This window comes from Scomber scombrus, chromosome 16 (assembly GCF_963691925.1).
Source record: "Scomber scombrus chromosome 16, fScoSco1.1, whole genome shotgun sequence".
Classification (NCBI taxonomy): domain Eukaryota; kingdom Metazoa; phylum Chordata; class Actinopteri; order Scombriformes; family Scombridae; genus Scomber; species Scomber scombrus.
In genome coordinates, this window is record NC_084985.1 from 3053998 (window position 1) to 3070245 (window position 16248).

General features: G+C 43.1%; 2 protein-coding genes across 4 annotated transcripts in view; both read right to left on the bottom strand.

Moving 5' to 3' along the window:
• On the bottom strand, window positions 1-15390 carry LOC133996327 (zinc fingers and homeoboxes protein 1-like). 3 transcript variants are annotated; one of them, XM_062435878.1, is made up of 8 exons: window positions 15103-15390; window positions 12600-12881; window positions 11047-11544; window positions 8192-8318; window positions 4986-6242; window positions 4136-4258; window positions 1789-2381; window positions 1-1058 (listed from the first exon to the last, which is right to left on the bottom strand). In XM_062435878.1, exons 2-7 carry the CDS (start codon window positions 12749-12751, stop codon window positions 1797-1799), a joined length of 2742 nt encoding a protein of 913 aa, XP_062291862.1. In that variant the 5' UTR covers window positions 12752-12881; window positions 15103-15390; the 3' UTR covers window positions 1-1058; window positions 1789-1796. The 3 variants fall into 3 exon arrangements, with proteins under 3 accessions (XP_062291862.1, XP_062291861.1, XP_062291859.1); XM_062435877.1 differs by having other exon boundaries at window positions 1-1012; window positions 11047-11673; window positions 12390-12881; XM_062435875.1 differs by having other exon boundaries at window positions 11047-11673; window positions 12390-12881.
• Window positions 15136-16248, bottom strand: part of LOC133996801 (uncharacterized) — a 13425-nt gene continuing 12312 nt past the window's right edge. The window contains exon 10 of the mRNA XM_062436386.1: window positions 15136-15324. Within this exon, the coding sequence (XP_062292370.1) occupies window positions 15136-15324 (189 nt within the window). The remainder of the gene's footprint in view (window positions 15325-16248) is intronic.

The window sequence follows — 16248 nt, forward strand, 5'->3', positions numbered from 1 at the left end:
TTTTTGTCCTTTTTTTTTTTTAGAGACTTTAAATGTTTGGAGGTAAAAAAAAAAATCAAAACAGAAACTGAATTGATGTTATTGAAACTGAATGGACCCAAAAAACATCTGCAAACATAGAAATAATTATCTTATTATCACCATTTCTCAAAAAACAGAACTCATAATAGCAATAATATTATAATGGATTTGATCCCCCGTCACATCATTAACGTCGTCAGGAGCAAATCACTTGAAAAATAAAATAAAATTTAAAAAAATAAGAGTTAAAACATCGACGTGGATTCATTCCAGCACTGATTTTTTTTATGATTTTTTTAAAAACAAGAACTTATAAACATAATGGCACTAATTTGAATTGTCTATTCACAAAAAAAAGGCTTTAAAAACCTTTTTCAAAAACAGCAAAAATGTTTTTTTTCATTGTTGGATTTTTTTTCTAAGGAGGAGAAAGATCACGTTCCCTTTCAGAATAAAAGGTCAGATGGTTTCCTCCGTTATTCAGAAAAAAAAAGAAAAAGAAAAAAGATTTTATTCAAGGAGAAAAAAACCACGAGAGGTCGTCTTCACCTCTTTAGAAATGTTTTGGATATTTTTTTTTCTTCTTTTCTTTATACAAAGTTTACCGAAAAACATCGATTTTTGTTTGTTTGTTAGAAAAATGACAAAAAAAGGCCCCAAAAAAACCCAAAGCTGTGTCATCCTCAGCAGAATAAAAGCCTTGTTATCTGTACAGGAACTTACTCTCTGGCGTCGGCCGTCCTGCACCTTCAAGTTGGTCCCCAAAGTTCATCAGAGCCAAAAAAAAAAACAACAACAAACAAACAAAGTAACTCCTGATGCTTTGTCCTGTTTTTTCTCTCCTCCTTCATCTCAGTGCTTCTCAGCTGGGACACAAAGTTCACCACCGACCCGTAATCACAGCGCAGAGTCTTCTTCTCCCAGAGCTTCCTGTTTCTGTTCCTGCGGCGTCAGGTCCCGACCCGCCGGCTGAGAAACACTGACACGAATCCTCCTCCGTGATTCACAGCGAGAGAGAGGGGGAAGAAAGTTTAATCCTAGGAAATAAAAGAAAAAGAGAGAAAAAAGATGATGAGACGGAAGTCCTTTTGAACCAGGCGGGGAGTTCCCGTCCTCTGAAATGATGCCAACGCGGAAGTAACTTAAAACTGCATTCTATCAAAAGGCCACCAGGGGGAGACGGTTTTGGTGTCAAAAGGACTTCCGTCTCTATACAAGTCAATGGAGAAATCACCAACTTCTCATTTGATTTCTAACCTCAGTAAACGTTTTCAAAATGTGTTTATGGTCTCAATCGCTAGTTTAAAGCCTTCTTCAATGCAGTATGATGTTCATTTGGGACATTTTGGCCTCCCTGATTTTATATGTGACGATAAAGCAGGGTATGCATTAGGGCGTGGCTACGTGGTGATTGACAGGTTGATTGGTTCACAGGTTCAGGAGGGCGCCTCATGCTCCTCCTGATGCCCATATAAGTAGAATCCATGTTTTTATTTTTCCCAGCATGCACCTGAAATTTTCAAGATGGCGCTGCTCAGATCCGATACTATTGGCCTCCGAGCAGCAGTCCACAAACCAATGGGTGACGTCACGGATGTTACGTCCATTTCTTATATACAGTCTATGGGTGATACACATTTTTATAGATGTGCAAATGTACACATTTGACATGTGGTTATTATTATAATTCATAATCAGCATTAAAACATGTTTGCTGTCTTCATCATATTGTATAAAACAGTGAATGTGAGTGTAGTCATGTTTCACCTTTCTGCTCATGTCTGCTCTTCTGCCTGAGGCTGTGATTGGCTGACACCTTGAGAGTCTTCCTGGATCGTTTCGTGGTCCTCCTCCTCCTTATCCACCACCTCCTCCTCCTCCTTCTCCAGCACCTCCTCCTCTTCCTTCTCCACCATCTCCTCCTCTTCCTCCTCCTTCTCCACCATCTCCTCCTCTTCCTCCTCCTTCTCCACTACCTCCTCTTCCTCCTCAGCGTCCTCCTCCTCCTCCTCCACCATGTCGTTGCAGTCTTCGTCTGATGCTTCCTCTCCTTGTTCTTTCACCTCCATCTCCTCTTCGCTGTCTGCGTGCTCCGCTCCCGCCGCCGCCTCCTCCTCCTCTTCTTCTCCTTCTTCTTCCTCTTCCTCCTCGTCCTCTCCCTCTCCCTCTCCCTCGGCCTCGGCCTCCTCTTCGCTGAAGGGCTCCTTGCCCTCCTCGGCCCGCCTGCCGGTCTCGGAGAACCAGTCCCTCACCTGCTCGTAGCTCATGCTGGACTTGGCCACCAGGTCGTCGAGGTCTTTCTCGCTCAGAGCTCGATGTTTGAGGTAGTAGTCCTTCAGAAACGACTTCCCCGACTTCACCTGCACACAGGACGAAGAAAAGAAAGAAAGAGTCATTTCATTCCTGTAGTACACTAATGTTGACTGTGTGTGTGTGTCGGAGGTATCGTTTTTTTTTCTTTTACCAATTTTTTAAAGGATTTTATCTTGTTGATTTTAATTGATTGTCTTTTACTAAATTAATCTCTGTAATATTCTTTTATATTCTATTTTATTTGTTGTTTGTTGTTTAACTTAATTACTGACTAATGGTGTAGACAGAAGACAAAAAATAAAAAAATAAAAAATGTATATTATACTGATATGTATGCAAGAGAAAATAGGAATGATAAAAATGTTGAAACATTTTTAATAAAAGTAAAATAAAGATGAAAACAACAAACAAAATCTGTTGTTTTATCATCCTGTGAAGCACTCTGTGACATTTGTTTTGTAAAGAAATTGCTATAGAAATTAAGATTATTATTATTAATAAAATATTTAATATGTGTTTATTCAGTAGTAGATTAGCACAAAGACTGGCAGTGGGGGGAAACTGCTAACCTTAATTAAACGACTTCTAACTGCTTTAAGTGTTTTCTTTTCTATATTTCTACATTTTAAATACACGAAACAACAACATGTAAACTGTTTGATTGGAGCGAAGGATAAAAACACACTGGATCTGTGTCTGTAAAATATAGATCAAGCCTATTTTTAAAAAGTTGCGGATTAGTAATTTGTTTAATTTGTCATTTGGTACAAGAGAAATTTAACTTTTATGTTTTTACGCCACAATTTAAAGAAGAAAAATCTAGATGAAGTTGCTTTGTTAATGTTACAGAAGAAATATTACAGGATGTAGTTTCTTCTTTTATAACTATGCAGTGTAATACTTTAAAGAAGTAAAGGGAAAGGAAGGAACTCCTGAAGGGATTTACAGACTGGAAGCAGTTTTAAAAGGAGGTCGATTGGATAGAAAATCTATATGAAGCCACAAGTGTAAAAGGTTTTAATGTTTTAACTTGGAGGAATACGTTTGGGTTTCAGTTCATGAATGTAAAGACGGAGAAAAAAAAGGAAAAAGGAAAAAGGAAGATGGAGAGACTGGAGGAAAACGGCTGTTTGAGGTGAATTAAATGAGATTTGTGCCGTTTCTGAACATTTTAACATTTTAATCCCATGAAATGAGAAAAATTAACTTCATTAAAAACAGACTACATGTTTTAATTGAATATGTTGAATATGTTGCTACTGCTGAGGTTTTTAAATACTCATAATTATAACACTGACAAAAACAGGAAGTGCAGCTTTCTTTCATTATGCTTCAAAATAATGGAATAATCTACCTAAAGCTATAAGAGATGTGAAAACATATTTATTTAATCTGGCTTTTAATTTCAGTCATTTTAACTTATTTTTTACTAAATGTCTAATTTTCTTATTTTTTATTTATTATTTTTTTTTATTTTATTGTATTTTTATTTTCTTTGTAAAGCACTTTGAGCTATAAATTAATTATATTGTTATTATTTTATTGCTTTTATTATATTTATTTTATCAGGATTTTAATTAACGTCATTTTAACTTTTTTACTAAATGTTTTTATGTATTTTTTATTAAGGTGCTCTACAAATAAAGTTTATTATTAGGATTATTTTCATATATTTTTGCTGATTTTATTTTAGAAGTTACAACATTTAAAACTGCTGCTCTTCACAATTTCACATATTTAAACATATTGGTGCATTTTAATGATGAACTCTCTCCTATCAGGAGTGAATAAAGACACAGACCTTGATGGCGGTGACGCTTTGCGGGGAACGTTTACAGGGATACGGCCGACGCGTCCTCCTCGACCAACCCCGGAAACGCTTCCTGGGTTTCTTCTTGGCTCCGCCGTTCAGCGCCTCGTCCACCTTAAATATCGATAAGTGAGTTAAAGTGACTGCAGGTAAAGTGTTGCTATGACTGTTAGTGAGGACTGAGTCCACTCCTGGTTAATATCACTTTTAGATAAAACCCAAGACTGTTTGACTGATTAACCGCCATGTCGTCCTCCCGGGTCAAATTGACCCCGTCTGTTTCCTCCCTTCCTTCCTTCCGTCTGTCCTCCCTCCCTCCTTCCTCCCTCTTTCCTCCCTTCCTTCTTTCCCTTCCTTTCCTCCCTTCTTTCCTTCTTCCTTCCTTCCTCCTTTCCTTCCTTCTTCTTTTCCTCCCTTCCTTCCTCCCTCCTTTCCTTCCTTCCTTCCTTCCCTCCTTTCTTCCTCCCTCCTTTTCTCTTTCTTTCCTCTCTCCTTCCTTCCTCCCTCCCTCCCTCCTTCCTTCCTTTCTTCCTTCCTTCCTTTCCTCCCTCCCTCCTTCTCTCTTTCTTTCCTCCCTCCTACCTTCCATCCTTCTTTCCTTACTCCCTCCTTTCCTTCCTTCCTTCCCTTCCTTCCTCCCTCCTTTCCTTCCTTCCTTCCCTCCCTCCCTTCATTCATTCTTCCTTCCTTCCTGCCTCCTTTCCTTCCTTCCTTCCCTCTTCCTTTCTTCCTCCCCCCTTCCTCCCTTGACTCGAGGACAACAGGAGGGTTAAATATAAAGACAGACATCGGACATTAAATAATAATATGAACATAATGTGAAAGAGGAACTGAGCCCCACCTTCCCGCTCTGATAGAGGTAGTACCACTTCAGGTTGCTGTTCTTGCAGGCGTAGCGCGTGTCTCCGAACCAGTTGACGATGTACGTCCTCGGCAGGCCGCTCTCCTCCGCCATCTGGTCGTACTCCTCGCCCGTCGGCCACTGCGTGCGGACGAAGGCCTTTTTCAGGATGTGGAGCTGCTCCGGCGTTTTCTTCATTGTCTTCCTGCTGGCGGGAGGAGTTGTCTGCCGTTCCTGAGCTGAGGACGAAGGCGCGGCACCGGTCGGTTTCGCCTTCTCGCCGTCTCCCTCCGCGTCTCCGTCTTTGGACATTTTCCGCCTCTCGGTGAACCAGGCGTCCACCTCGCGTCTCGTCAGCTTTGTCTCCGCCCGCAGCCGGCTCAGCTCCTCGTCGGAGGGCGTGTCCGACTTCTGGAAGCTCGCCTCCAGGTTGAGCAGCTGCTCCGGAGTCTTTTCCTTGAACTTCTGCGGCGTGAAGTCGGGGAAGGCGTGACGGAATTTGACCCGAGGGTCGCTGGTGGAGCCCGACGATCCCGGCGTGTTGGCGGAAGTCGGGGAGCACTCGCTGGCGTCGTCGCTGGAGTCGATGACGATGGTGGTTGTGGTGGCGGTGGTGGTTGTGGCGGCGGTGGTTGTTGTTGTTGTGGCGTTATTGTTGTTGTTGCTGGTGTCATTAAAGCTGCCGCTGTTGTTCCTTCCTCCTCGTCCTCCTCCGGACGCCACTCTGCTGGATGGAGACTCGCTCAGCAGGACGCCGTGATGGTCCTTTGAGTTCCTCTGGTTGTAGCGCGTGTCGCTGAACCACTTCTTTATTGCGCGTTTGGAGAGTTTGGTGACCTGCATGAGCCGTGAAATCTCTGCCTCGGTGGCGAACTGCCTCCTGCCGTAGCTCGCCTTCAGCTCCGCCAGCTGCTCCTTGGACTTCTTCGGTTTGGTCGCGCCGTCTAAACCCAGCAACGCGCCGGAGGACGAAGCCAACATTTCAGTCTTTGATTCTGACGTCGATGGTTCGGCGGCTTTGGGTTGGTTGCCGGGGACGCCCGCGACCGTCAGCGTGATGGGAGAGGCGACGGGCATGGTGCCGCCGTTACCGGACACCTGCGTGAGGACGAGGCCCGGCTGGCCGACGATCTGGCAAGTCTGGAAGATGGACTGCAGGCCGTTGGTGGCGGCGGCGAGGTTGGCGGGGATGACAGTGATGGTCTGAGGAACGGTCTGAACCGTGCCGTTAAACTTCTTCCTCCTCGCCTCCTCAACCTGCAGAGAAGAAGAACAAAGTGTTATCTATACTGTCTCTCCTCGAGGTCCTTTTAGTTCCATTTTTTCTTATTATTGGTGGAGGGGTTTTGTTTTTAACCCTCCTGTTGTCCTTGAGTCAAGGAAGGAAGGGAGGAAGAAAGAAGCAAAGGAGGAAGGAAGGGAGGAAGAAGGAAGGAAAGTAGGGAGGAAGGAAGTAAGGAAGGGAGGAAGAAGGAAGGAAAGGAGAGAGGAAGGAAGGAAGGAAAGGAGGAAGGAAGGACGAAGGAAAGGAGGAAGGAAGGAGGAAGGAAAGGAGGGAGGAAGGAAAGGAGGGAGAAAGGAAGGGAGCAAAGGAAAAAAGGAAGAGAGGAAGGAAAGGAAGGACGGAGGAAAGAAAGAAGGAAAGAAAGAAGGAAGGAAGGAAGGAAAGAAGGACGGACATAGGAAAGAATGAAGGGAGGAAGGAAGGGGGAGGAAAGAAGAAGGGAGGGAGGAAGGAAGGACAGAAGGAAGGAAGAAAGGGGGATGGGGGTAGCGCTGATGTAGAGATCTATATTCTTGATGTTGCTTTACAGTAAGTAATAGATTTAAGGCAGTACTGTTATTATAAATCATGTAACATAACATTTAAATTGTCATTTCCCAACATTTGGAGTCCACCGCAGTGACAACGACTTCACACTTTACTAAAGAACAGTTTTTGTCCCTCAGAGGAAACTTAACTAAATTAAACTGGAGGCACACGACAGTAAAAGCTTAAAAACTCCAATAAAACCAGAACAAAGAAAGAGAAACAGAGAGTTACACAGCTTTAAAAAAAATAATAAAACAAATCAGGTCACAGAATCGATAAAGACATTAACAGCAAGTCTATAAAAATGACTGTTTATGAAGTGATTAGAGGAACGAGTCTCGGCCTGCCAACTTCTGGCTGGAGTTAATAAAACAAGCTGCTTTAAATCTACAGCTGAAAAACTAAAGCCTGACTGATACTGGATGTTTAGGCTGATAATGTTAATAATGTACTTTATATTTACATGAACACACTTTTTTATTTTTTTTGGCAATGATCCCTCAAATGTGATTATTAAACACTTAGATATGAAATGAAGGCTGTGATATTTTACAGTTAAACAATAAACATTATTGTATAAAATGACACTGAAACAGTAAACCACACTGGAAATTTAATCATTATAATTAGTTAAGAATTTTTTTTAAAACACATGAAAAAACTGTACATATATATAAAACTTTTTTTTAAAAATTTTATTTAACATAGTTTTAGTCTAGCTTTTATTATATTTTATCTCTTGAATTTTATTTTACTTTTCTTCTGCCCTTTTAATCTATTTAACCTAGTTTTTCTTTTTTTTTTATTCATTTATTTAGTTTTTATTTTTCTTATTTCTAGATATTTTAATCATCCGTATTTTCTGCTGGGTGCATTGGTCTCAGTTTTTTGTCTTTTAATTTACTAGTTTTCAAGCTGAATAATAAAAAAAATTGTATATATTAAACTTGAATTAAGAAAAAGGATCAAATTTACATCAAGTGCAGTTTGTATAATTAAAAAATAAATACAAATATCGGCACATATCCGACAACATATTCGCTGATACTGATCTTTGATAGGTCGATAATATCAGCTGACTGATAAACTATCAGGCTCTAGTTAAAATGTGTGCTGTGTAAGATTATGTAGCAGTTCTTATTTCTTTTGATAAATAATGACATTTACCTAACTAATTAAAATAATTATGATTCTAACATTTTTAAAATATTATTTTTGTGTGAAATAGGAGGCGAAAAAAAGATGTTTTCTGACATTTACAGTAATTAGAAAACATCAGATGTGCATTACAGTAAGTGTAAAAACTGCAGCGTGATAATAGAAGACGATGTGATGTCATGTGATGTCATGTCATGTGATGTCATGTCATTTCATGTGATGTCATGTGACCCACCTCCTCTGGCGTCCAGCTGACTCCGTGTTTCAGCCTCTGAGCAGAAAACCAGACCTTGATCTGCTCCTCGCTGAACTTGGTCTGCGATGATAAACCCATGATCTCTGACACCGAGGGATACGGAAACCTACGACACACAAAAACAAACACAACAACAACAACTGTGAGTTCGACTGGCGGCTTCTCTTCTTCACCTGTAACTGCAGATATAAACCCAGTAGATTCAGGTCAGATAGTGGAGCCCAGAGTTCAGACTCAACATGGAGAAGCAGCTTTTACACAACTGGAACAAACTACCAGCTGAACTGAAATCAGGTTAAAAACACTTCTCTTCTCCTGTGCTTTATGATTGAGCTCTTTCAAAGCACTTTACATTTTAATCTTTCATTTGCACTCGAGTCAAGGAAGGAAGGGAGGAAGAAAGAAGGTAGGAACGGAGGAAGGAAGGAAGGTAGGAGGGAGGGAGGGAAGAAGGGAGGAAGGAAGAATGAAGGACAGGAGGGAGGAAGGAAGGGAGGAAAGGTAAGAAGGAAGGGAGGAAGGAAGGAAGAAATGGGATGGAGGAAGGAAAGAAGGAAGGGAGGAAAGAGAGAGGAAGGAAATGAAAGAAGGAAGGAAGGACGGAGGAAAGAAGGAAGAAAGGAAGATAGGAGGGAGGGAAGGAGGGAGGAAGGAAGAAGGATGGAACGGAGGGAGGGAGAAGGAAGGAAAGGAGGGAGGGAGGAAGAAAGGAATGGAGGACAGAGGAAAGAAGGAAAGGAGGAAGGATGGAACGGAGGAAAGGAAAGAAGGAAGGGAGGAAGAAAAGGAAGGACGGAGGAAAGAAGGAAGGAAGGAAGGTAGGAGATGACATCGCTCTGACATTTATCAAGTTTGTTTCCTCGGACTCGACAGCAGATTTTAAACTGATCTTCATGTGTGAAAGTCCTCAGGTTTTTTAACCTCACAGATAAACCATTTTTCCGCAGCACGCCAAGAGAAACATATTTCCTTCCTTCCTTCCAGGCAGCCGTTCATTTCAGGACATCTCTTCACGCTTTAAACACAAACTTGCGGAGACTTGAAACTTGCTGAGGATTCACTTTTTCCATCACAGTGAATTACAGTCACCTTTACTTAACGTCAGAGTTATAATATCACTGTGTGGACTGAAGCCGTAAACAGGGATAATTATATTCATTCTTACTGGTGACATGTTGGAATTAACCCAGAGATGATACACAGAAGAAATCATGAAAAAAAAGTTCTCAAACCGAAAACTGATAATGGAAACTAGTCTGCGGTAAAACTTAACATTTTTTATATTTTTGTTAACCAACAGTGAACTCAGTGACTAATAAGCTGAGCAAGATGAACAATTCAAAAATCTGTTAAAAACTAGTTTTAAAAGCAGCATCAGGTTTGTTAAAATCTTCATTTAGTATTTTTGTTGGTTTTATATCATTTGAAATGACATTTGCACCATTTTTTTTAACCAAAAGTAAGACTGAATGCTCCTGAAAATGTCAAATGGTGTAACCACAAAAGAATGATAAATATTACATGTTTTATCCACCTACAGTGTATTTAAGTGGACATTTAACTCTTTACATACTGTTCACATTCATAAATATGCTTCCCAAACATTAAAAAACTGCATTTTAGGAAGTAAGGAAAGGAGTAAGGGAATAGGAAGGAAGGAAAGGAGTAAGGGAGGAAAGAAGGAAGGAAGGAATGAGGAAGAAAGGAAGGAAGGAATGAAGGAAGGAAGGAAGGAAGGGAGGGAGGAAAAAAGAAAGGAAGGAAAAGAGTAAGGAAGTAAGCAAAGAAAGAGGAAAGGAGGGGAAGAATGAAGGAAAAATGAAGGAAAGAAGGAACAGTCAAAAGAGATGTGGTCAATTTGACCCGGGAGGGCGACAGGAGGGTTAAACAAGGGGTGAAAAGCTCATATTCGAGCTGTAATTATGTGTTCAAAACGTAGGCTGCAGTCTGTCCATCGGACCAGCAGAGGGCGCCATAAAAGCCTCACCTGTTGCTCGCCCTGTTGACTTATGGGTAAACTAAGCTAACGTTCATTTAGGGTTGTTTTGTTATGATGGAGGATAATAGTTAGGAAGGAAGGGAGGAAGGAAAGGAGGGAGGAAGAAGGAAGGAAAGGGGGAAGGAAGAAGGAAGGAAGAAGGAAGGAAAGGAGGGAGGGAGGAAGAAGGAATGAAAGGAGGGAGGAAGGAAGAAGGAATGAAAGGAGGGAGGAAGCAAGGAAGGAAGGGAGGAAAGAAGGAAGGAAAGGAGTAAGGAAGGAAGGAAGGAAGGAAGTAGGAAGAAAGGAAGGAAAGGAGTAAGGGAGGAAAGAAGGAAGGAAGGAATGAGGAAGGAAGGAAGAAAGGGAGGAAAGAAGGAAGGAAGGAATGAAGGAAGAAATGGAGGAAAGGAGGGAGACAAGAAGGAAGGAAGGAAGGAAGGAAGGAAGGAAGGAAGGAAGGAAGGAAGGAAGGAAGGAAGGAAGGAAAAGAGTAAGGAGGGAGGGAGGAAGGAAAAGAGGAAGGAAGTAAGGAGAGAAGGACGGAAGGACAGGAGTAAGGAGGAAAGAAGGAAGGAAAAGAGTAAGGAGGGAGGGTAAGAAGAGCAAAGAAAAAGGGAAGGAGGGGAAGAACGAAGGAAAAATTACACAAAGTCACGAACAAAGATGTAAGTTGTATGTACGATCAGCACTAAACTTCCCGTCCAGGTGTCGTTACCTGTTGTAGGCGCTGACCAGCAGAGGGCGCCATAAAAGCTTCACCTGTTGCTTGCCCTATTGACTTATGGGTAAACTAATCTAACGTCCATTTAGCGTTGTTTTGTTATGATGGAGGATAATAGTGAGCGGTTGTTACCTGTTGTAGGCGCTGACCAGCAGGACGTTGTTGTCCATGGCGGTGTTGTAGGTCGGGATGCTGCTGATGGGGATGAGGAGCTGCGTCTGCGTCTGAGCGCTGTTGTGCTGGTTCTGCAGAGCCGACAGAACCTGAGCCAGCGTCCCAGGAGGCAGCACGGCCCCGCCCCCGCCGCCACCGCCTTTAATCTGCAGCACGTTGGGGCTGTTGACCACGATGCTCTGCGATAGGGCCTGGACCTGCATCGCCGTGGAAACGGGGATGAGTCGGGGGGTGACGGCGGCGGGCGTCATCGGGGCAGGCGACAGCGTGGGCGGCTCCTTGTTCTCGTCATCCTCGTCGCTTTCCACTTTGATGACGTCGTCCGCGGCCATTTTGTGCAAGGCGGCGAACTTCTTGGGGTCGGGTCGGCTCTTGATCCTCATGATGGGCGTCTTGCTGAGGGCGATGCCTTTACGGGACGTCTCCTCCGCCTCCACGTCCTCCACTTTGATGAAGCTGCCGTCGAAGGTGAGGTCGTTGACCGTCTGCTGGAAGACGGTCTCATTGTTGCGCTTCACCATCGTCCGGGTGAAGTTGTCCTCGCCCGGGTGGAGGCGAGCGTTGTGGGCGAGCAGCGTGTCATAACTAGAAGAGGAGAAGGTAGGTTAATATCGAGTTAATCTTTGTGTCGTCCTCCCGGGTCAAATTGACACCGTCTGTTTTGACTGTTCCTTCTGTCCTCTCTAACTTCCTTCCGTCTGTCCTTCCTTCCTCCCTCCTTCTCTCATTCTTTCCTTCCTCTCTCTTTCCTCCCTTCCTTCTGTCCTTCCTTTCTCCCTCCCTCCTTTTTTCCTTTCCTCCTTCCTTCTCTATTTCTTTCCTCCCCCTACCTTCCTCTGTCCTTCTTTCCTTCCTTCCTCCCTCCCTCCTACTTTCCTTCCTTCCTTCTTTCCTCCGTCCTTCCTTCTTTCCTTCCTCTTTCCTCCCTCCTTTCCTTCTTCCTCCCTCCCTCCCTCCCTTCCCTCCTTCCTTCATTCCTTCCTTTCCTTCTTTCTCCCTCCCTTCCATCCTTCCTTCCTTCCTTTCTCCCTCCCTTCCATCCTTTCTTCCCTCCCTCCTTCCTTCCTTTCTCCCTCCCTTCCATCCTTCCTTTCTTCCTTCTTTGACTCAAGGACAACAGGAGGGTTAAATATCTTATTTTATCCACAACCCAAAAACAGTCAGTTTACGGTCATAAAAAACTAAAGAAACCAGAAAAAATTCACATTTAGAAGCTCGAATCAGACAATTTGGACTTTTTAAAAATTATTTATTTATTTTGACTCAATTATCAGAATAGTTGGCCGCTAATCAACGAGTACCTCTTGGTGTGGTAGTCACACTCCATGCAGACGTAGGAGGTGTTGATGACGACGTCGGGATGCTCCGTGTCCACGTGCATGGTGAACAGGTTGAGCTCGGACGTCTGGAAGCTGCAGTATTTGCACTCGTAGCCTCCTTCCGCCATGTTCAGGTCCATGTAGTGGTCTGACACCTGCTGGACGTCCGCCTCCTCGCCGCGCTCCTCCGACATGCCGCACGCCTCCGAGGAGACGGTCGCCACCATGCCGTTAGCTTCCTCCGACTCGGCCGCCTCCGTCACGTCCTCCATCTCCTGATCCGAGTCCAAGGTTTCTCGAGGAGGAACCATGCACGGAGTGGTGGATTTTCTCCTGCTCGACATCCTGAGGTTCGGTTATAGCGACCGCCGCGTCTAGCTGAGTATCGAAAATGTCTCAGTTCAAGACGTCCCGTCGCGGCTCCATAAAGAAGGACGCTACCAGTCGAAACGTTTCCTTTGTTGTCCTTAAATCCTGAAGAGAAGACAAAGGATTATTTTCATTTTTGATTATTTTCTTTATGAACTGATTAGTCGTTTGGTCTTTTAACCTTGGTGTCGTCCTCCCGGGTCAAATTGACCCCGTCTGTTTTGACTGTTCCTTCTTTCCTCCCTTCCTTCCATCTGTCCTTCCTCCCTCCTTCCTTCTCTCTTTCTTTCCTTCCTCTCTCTTTCCTCACTTCCTTCTTTCCTTCCTCCCTTCCTTCTTTGCTCCCTCCTTCTCTATTTCTATCTTCCCCCTACCTTCCTCCCTTCCTTCTTTCCTCCCTTCCTTCCTCTTTTCCTTTCTCCCTCCCTCCTTCCTTCCTCCCTCCCTCCTTTCCTTCCTTCCTCCCTCCTTTCCTTCCTTCTTCCTCCCTTCCCTCCTTTCCTTCCTCCCTTCTTTCCTTCCTTTCCTTCCGTCTTCCTCCCTTCCCTCCTTTCCTTCCTCCCTTCTTTCCTTCCTTTCCTTCCTCCCTCCCTTCCTTCCTTCCTTCTTTCTCCTTTCCTTCCTTCTTCCTCCCTCCTCCCTTCCTTCCTTCCTTGACTCGAGGACAACAGGAGGGTTAAATGCTCAAAAACTGTTCCCCGAAGCCCAAGTCTGTCTTTTTTTGTCCATCAATCCACAACACAAAGATATTCATTTTACTTTCACATAGTGTATTTTTCACATCACACGAAAAAAACCAATAAAATGCAAGGTATTATGGGAGGAAGGCAAGAAAAATGGGTAAAGTTAATTTAATAAAAATGGTGATTTTTTACAGCCAAGCTGACACAGGATCTTTGAGGCAACACTGACATCACAATATAGAGCAAACATGTCTAATAAAATTCCTTTAAATTCGGCTATTAAAGAATCATAACACAGATATAAGAGTAAGGCTGGGTATTGATACTCCATACCATTTTTTCCGATACCTGCAATCGATCCTTATTGCACCCAGAGATAGTAAATATGACTATTTGTACGGACTTGCTCAGAGCCAATCAACACAGGCATCCTTTGATTAATAAATATTAATAATTTCAAGACTTTTAAAATGCATTTGTGTAAAAATTAATCACTAAGGAAGGAGGAAGGAAGGAAGGAAGGAAGGAAAGGAGTAAGGGAGGAAAGAAGGAAAGAAGGAAAGGAGTAAGGAGGGAGGAAGGAAGGAAGTAAGTAAGTAAGTAAGTTAAGGAGTAAGGGAATAGGAAGGAAGGAAGGAATGAGGGAGGAAGGAAGAAAGGGAGGAAGGAAGGAAGGAAGGAAGGAAGGAAGGAAGGAAGGAAGGATAACTAAGACATGTTACAATGTAGAAATAAACTTATCAGCATGTCTGTATGTTGTCACTATTTCTATTTAACCCCTTTATATTGTTCATATGCATGTGTACAATCTCAAATGTACTAATCTAATCTTATACCATTCATCTGTTTTGTGCCTTTCTGCTACTCTGACACTTTAATTTCCCTGAATGGGACAAGTGATAATCATCTTATCTCTTATATCAACATTTGTTTGGTTACTTTTCGTTTGGCCTTGTTGGCTTCAAATCAAGATAAACATTTGTATTAGATGCTGTTGAAAAGCTGCGGTGAGTTTTATCAGTGGAGTGTGATTGTGTTAAAATCTGGTTTTAAAAAGAAATCAGGGGGATTGATTGATTGATTATAATTGAATATTATCAGAATAGTTAGCAGCAACTAAATCAATGCACTGATGAATTGTTGCAGCTCTTAACTCATTGCTACCAAACTTGTGAGGATGCAGCAGAAAAATGCACTTCCTGTAAGACACACACACACATACACACATATGCATCCCCTGTATCGTCAGCGTGTTTTTCGTACTTATTTATTGTTTATTTTTTGTTCTTCTATTTTTACTGTCCACTTGCTGCTGTAATACTGCACATTTCCCCACTGTGGCACTAATAAAGGAATAACTTATCTTATCTTGACTAAATCGATGCATTGAGTAACTGTTGCAGCTCTTAACTCATGCTACCAAACTTGTGAGGATGCAGCAGTATAATACACTTCCTGTGAGACACACACACACACACACACACATTCACATATACATACATATGCGTCCCCTGTATCGTTTCACACAACAACATCAAGGGGTCTGTCTTGCCCCCCCACCCCTCCCTCCCTCTCTCTCCTTCTCTCCTTCTCTCTCTTGCAGCTCCTGTCTAAAGGGAGAAATGGACAGAGTGTGTGTCTACCTGCTGTATCCTGGGACACAAATAGTGAGCTGGTTAGCGGCTGTAGCTTTGTAGCATCTCTGGTTGTCCGTGTTGATACGCAGTCTTCCGCCTTTTCCCCCGAACACACACCGAGGCTCCCATCTGCTGCAGCCCGCACACACAGCCGCCAATCACCGCCGGGACCGAGCCCTCTACCGGCGGGACGCCCCCGTGAAGACCCGCATTGTCTACTGTGTTGCTCTGCTAATAAAAGGGAGAGTTTATTGGAAAATGCACCGATAGTTCAACGAATCTGACGATGGCCATTTTTTTTGGTACCGCACGCTACAAGCGAGCAGCAGCCGAAAAAATACATCCGGTTCCGCCTTTTCAAAATAAAAAAAGCCGAATTTAAAAAAAATAAATAATAATAATAAAAAAAGTTAAAGGCATTTCATTTAATATTCTTTTGGCACGTTAACTGTAAACAGCCTGCTCCTCCTTCCCATGCTAGATGGTTGAGAGATGTTCTGTTTCACTTAACCTTCGTGTCGTCCTCCCGGGTCAAATCGACCTCGTCTGTTTTGACTGTTCCTTCTTTCCTCCCTTCCTTCCTTCCGTCTGTCCTTCCTCCCTCCTTCTCTCTTTCTTTCCTCTGTCCTTCTTTCCTTCCTTCCTCCTTTATTTCCTCCCTCCCTCCTTCTCTCTTTCTTTCCTTCCTCTCTCTTTCCTTTCTTCCTTCCTTCTGTCCTTCCTTCATTCCTCCCTCCTTCTCTCTTTCTTTCCTCTGTCCTTCTTTCTTTCCTTCCTCCTTCCGTCTGTCCTTCCTCCCTCCTTCTCTCTTTCTTTCCTCTGTCCTTCTTTCCTTCCTTCCTTCCTTCCTTCCTTCCCTCCTTCCTTTCCTTCCTTCCTTTCCTTTCCTTCCTTTCCTTCCTTCTTCCTCCCTCCCTCCCTCCTTTCCTTCCTTCTTCCTCCCTTCCTCCCTCCCTCCCTCCTTTCCTTCCTTCTTCCTCCCTTCCTTCTTTGACTTGAGGACAACAGGAGGGTTAACTCTATCATGCCAAGTGAATCATATTTGATGCATGAATTTTAGAGATCTCTAAATCATCAGTGTGATCATATTTCGTTGCTTTTTTTTTTATTTCACTTTGCATTGTTATTGTGTATTATCTCTTATAGGTGAGG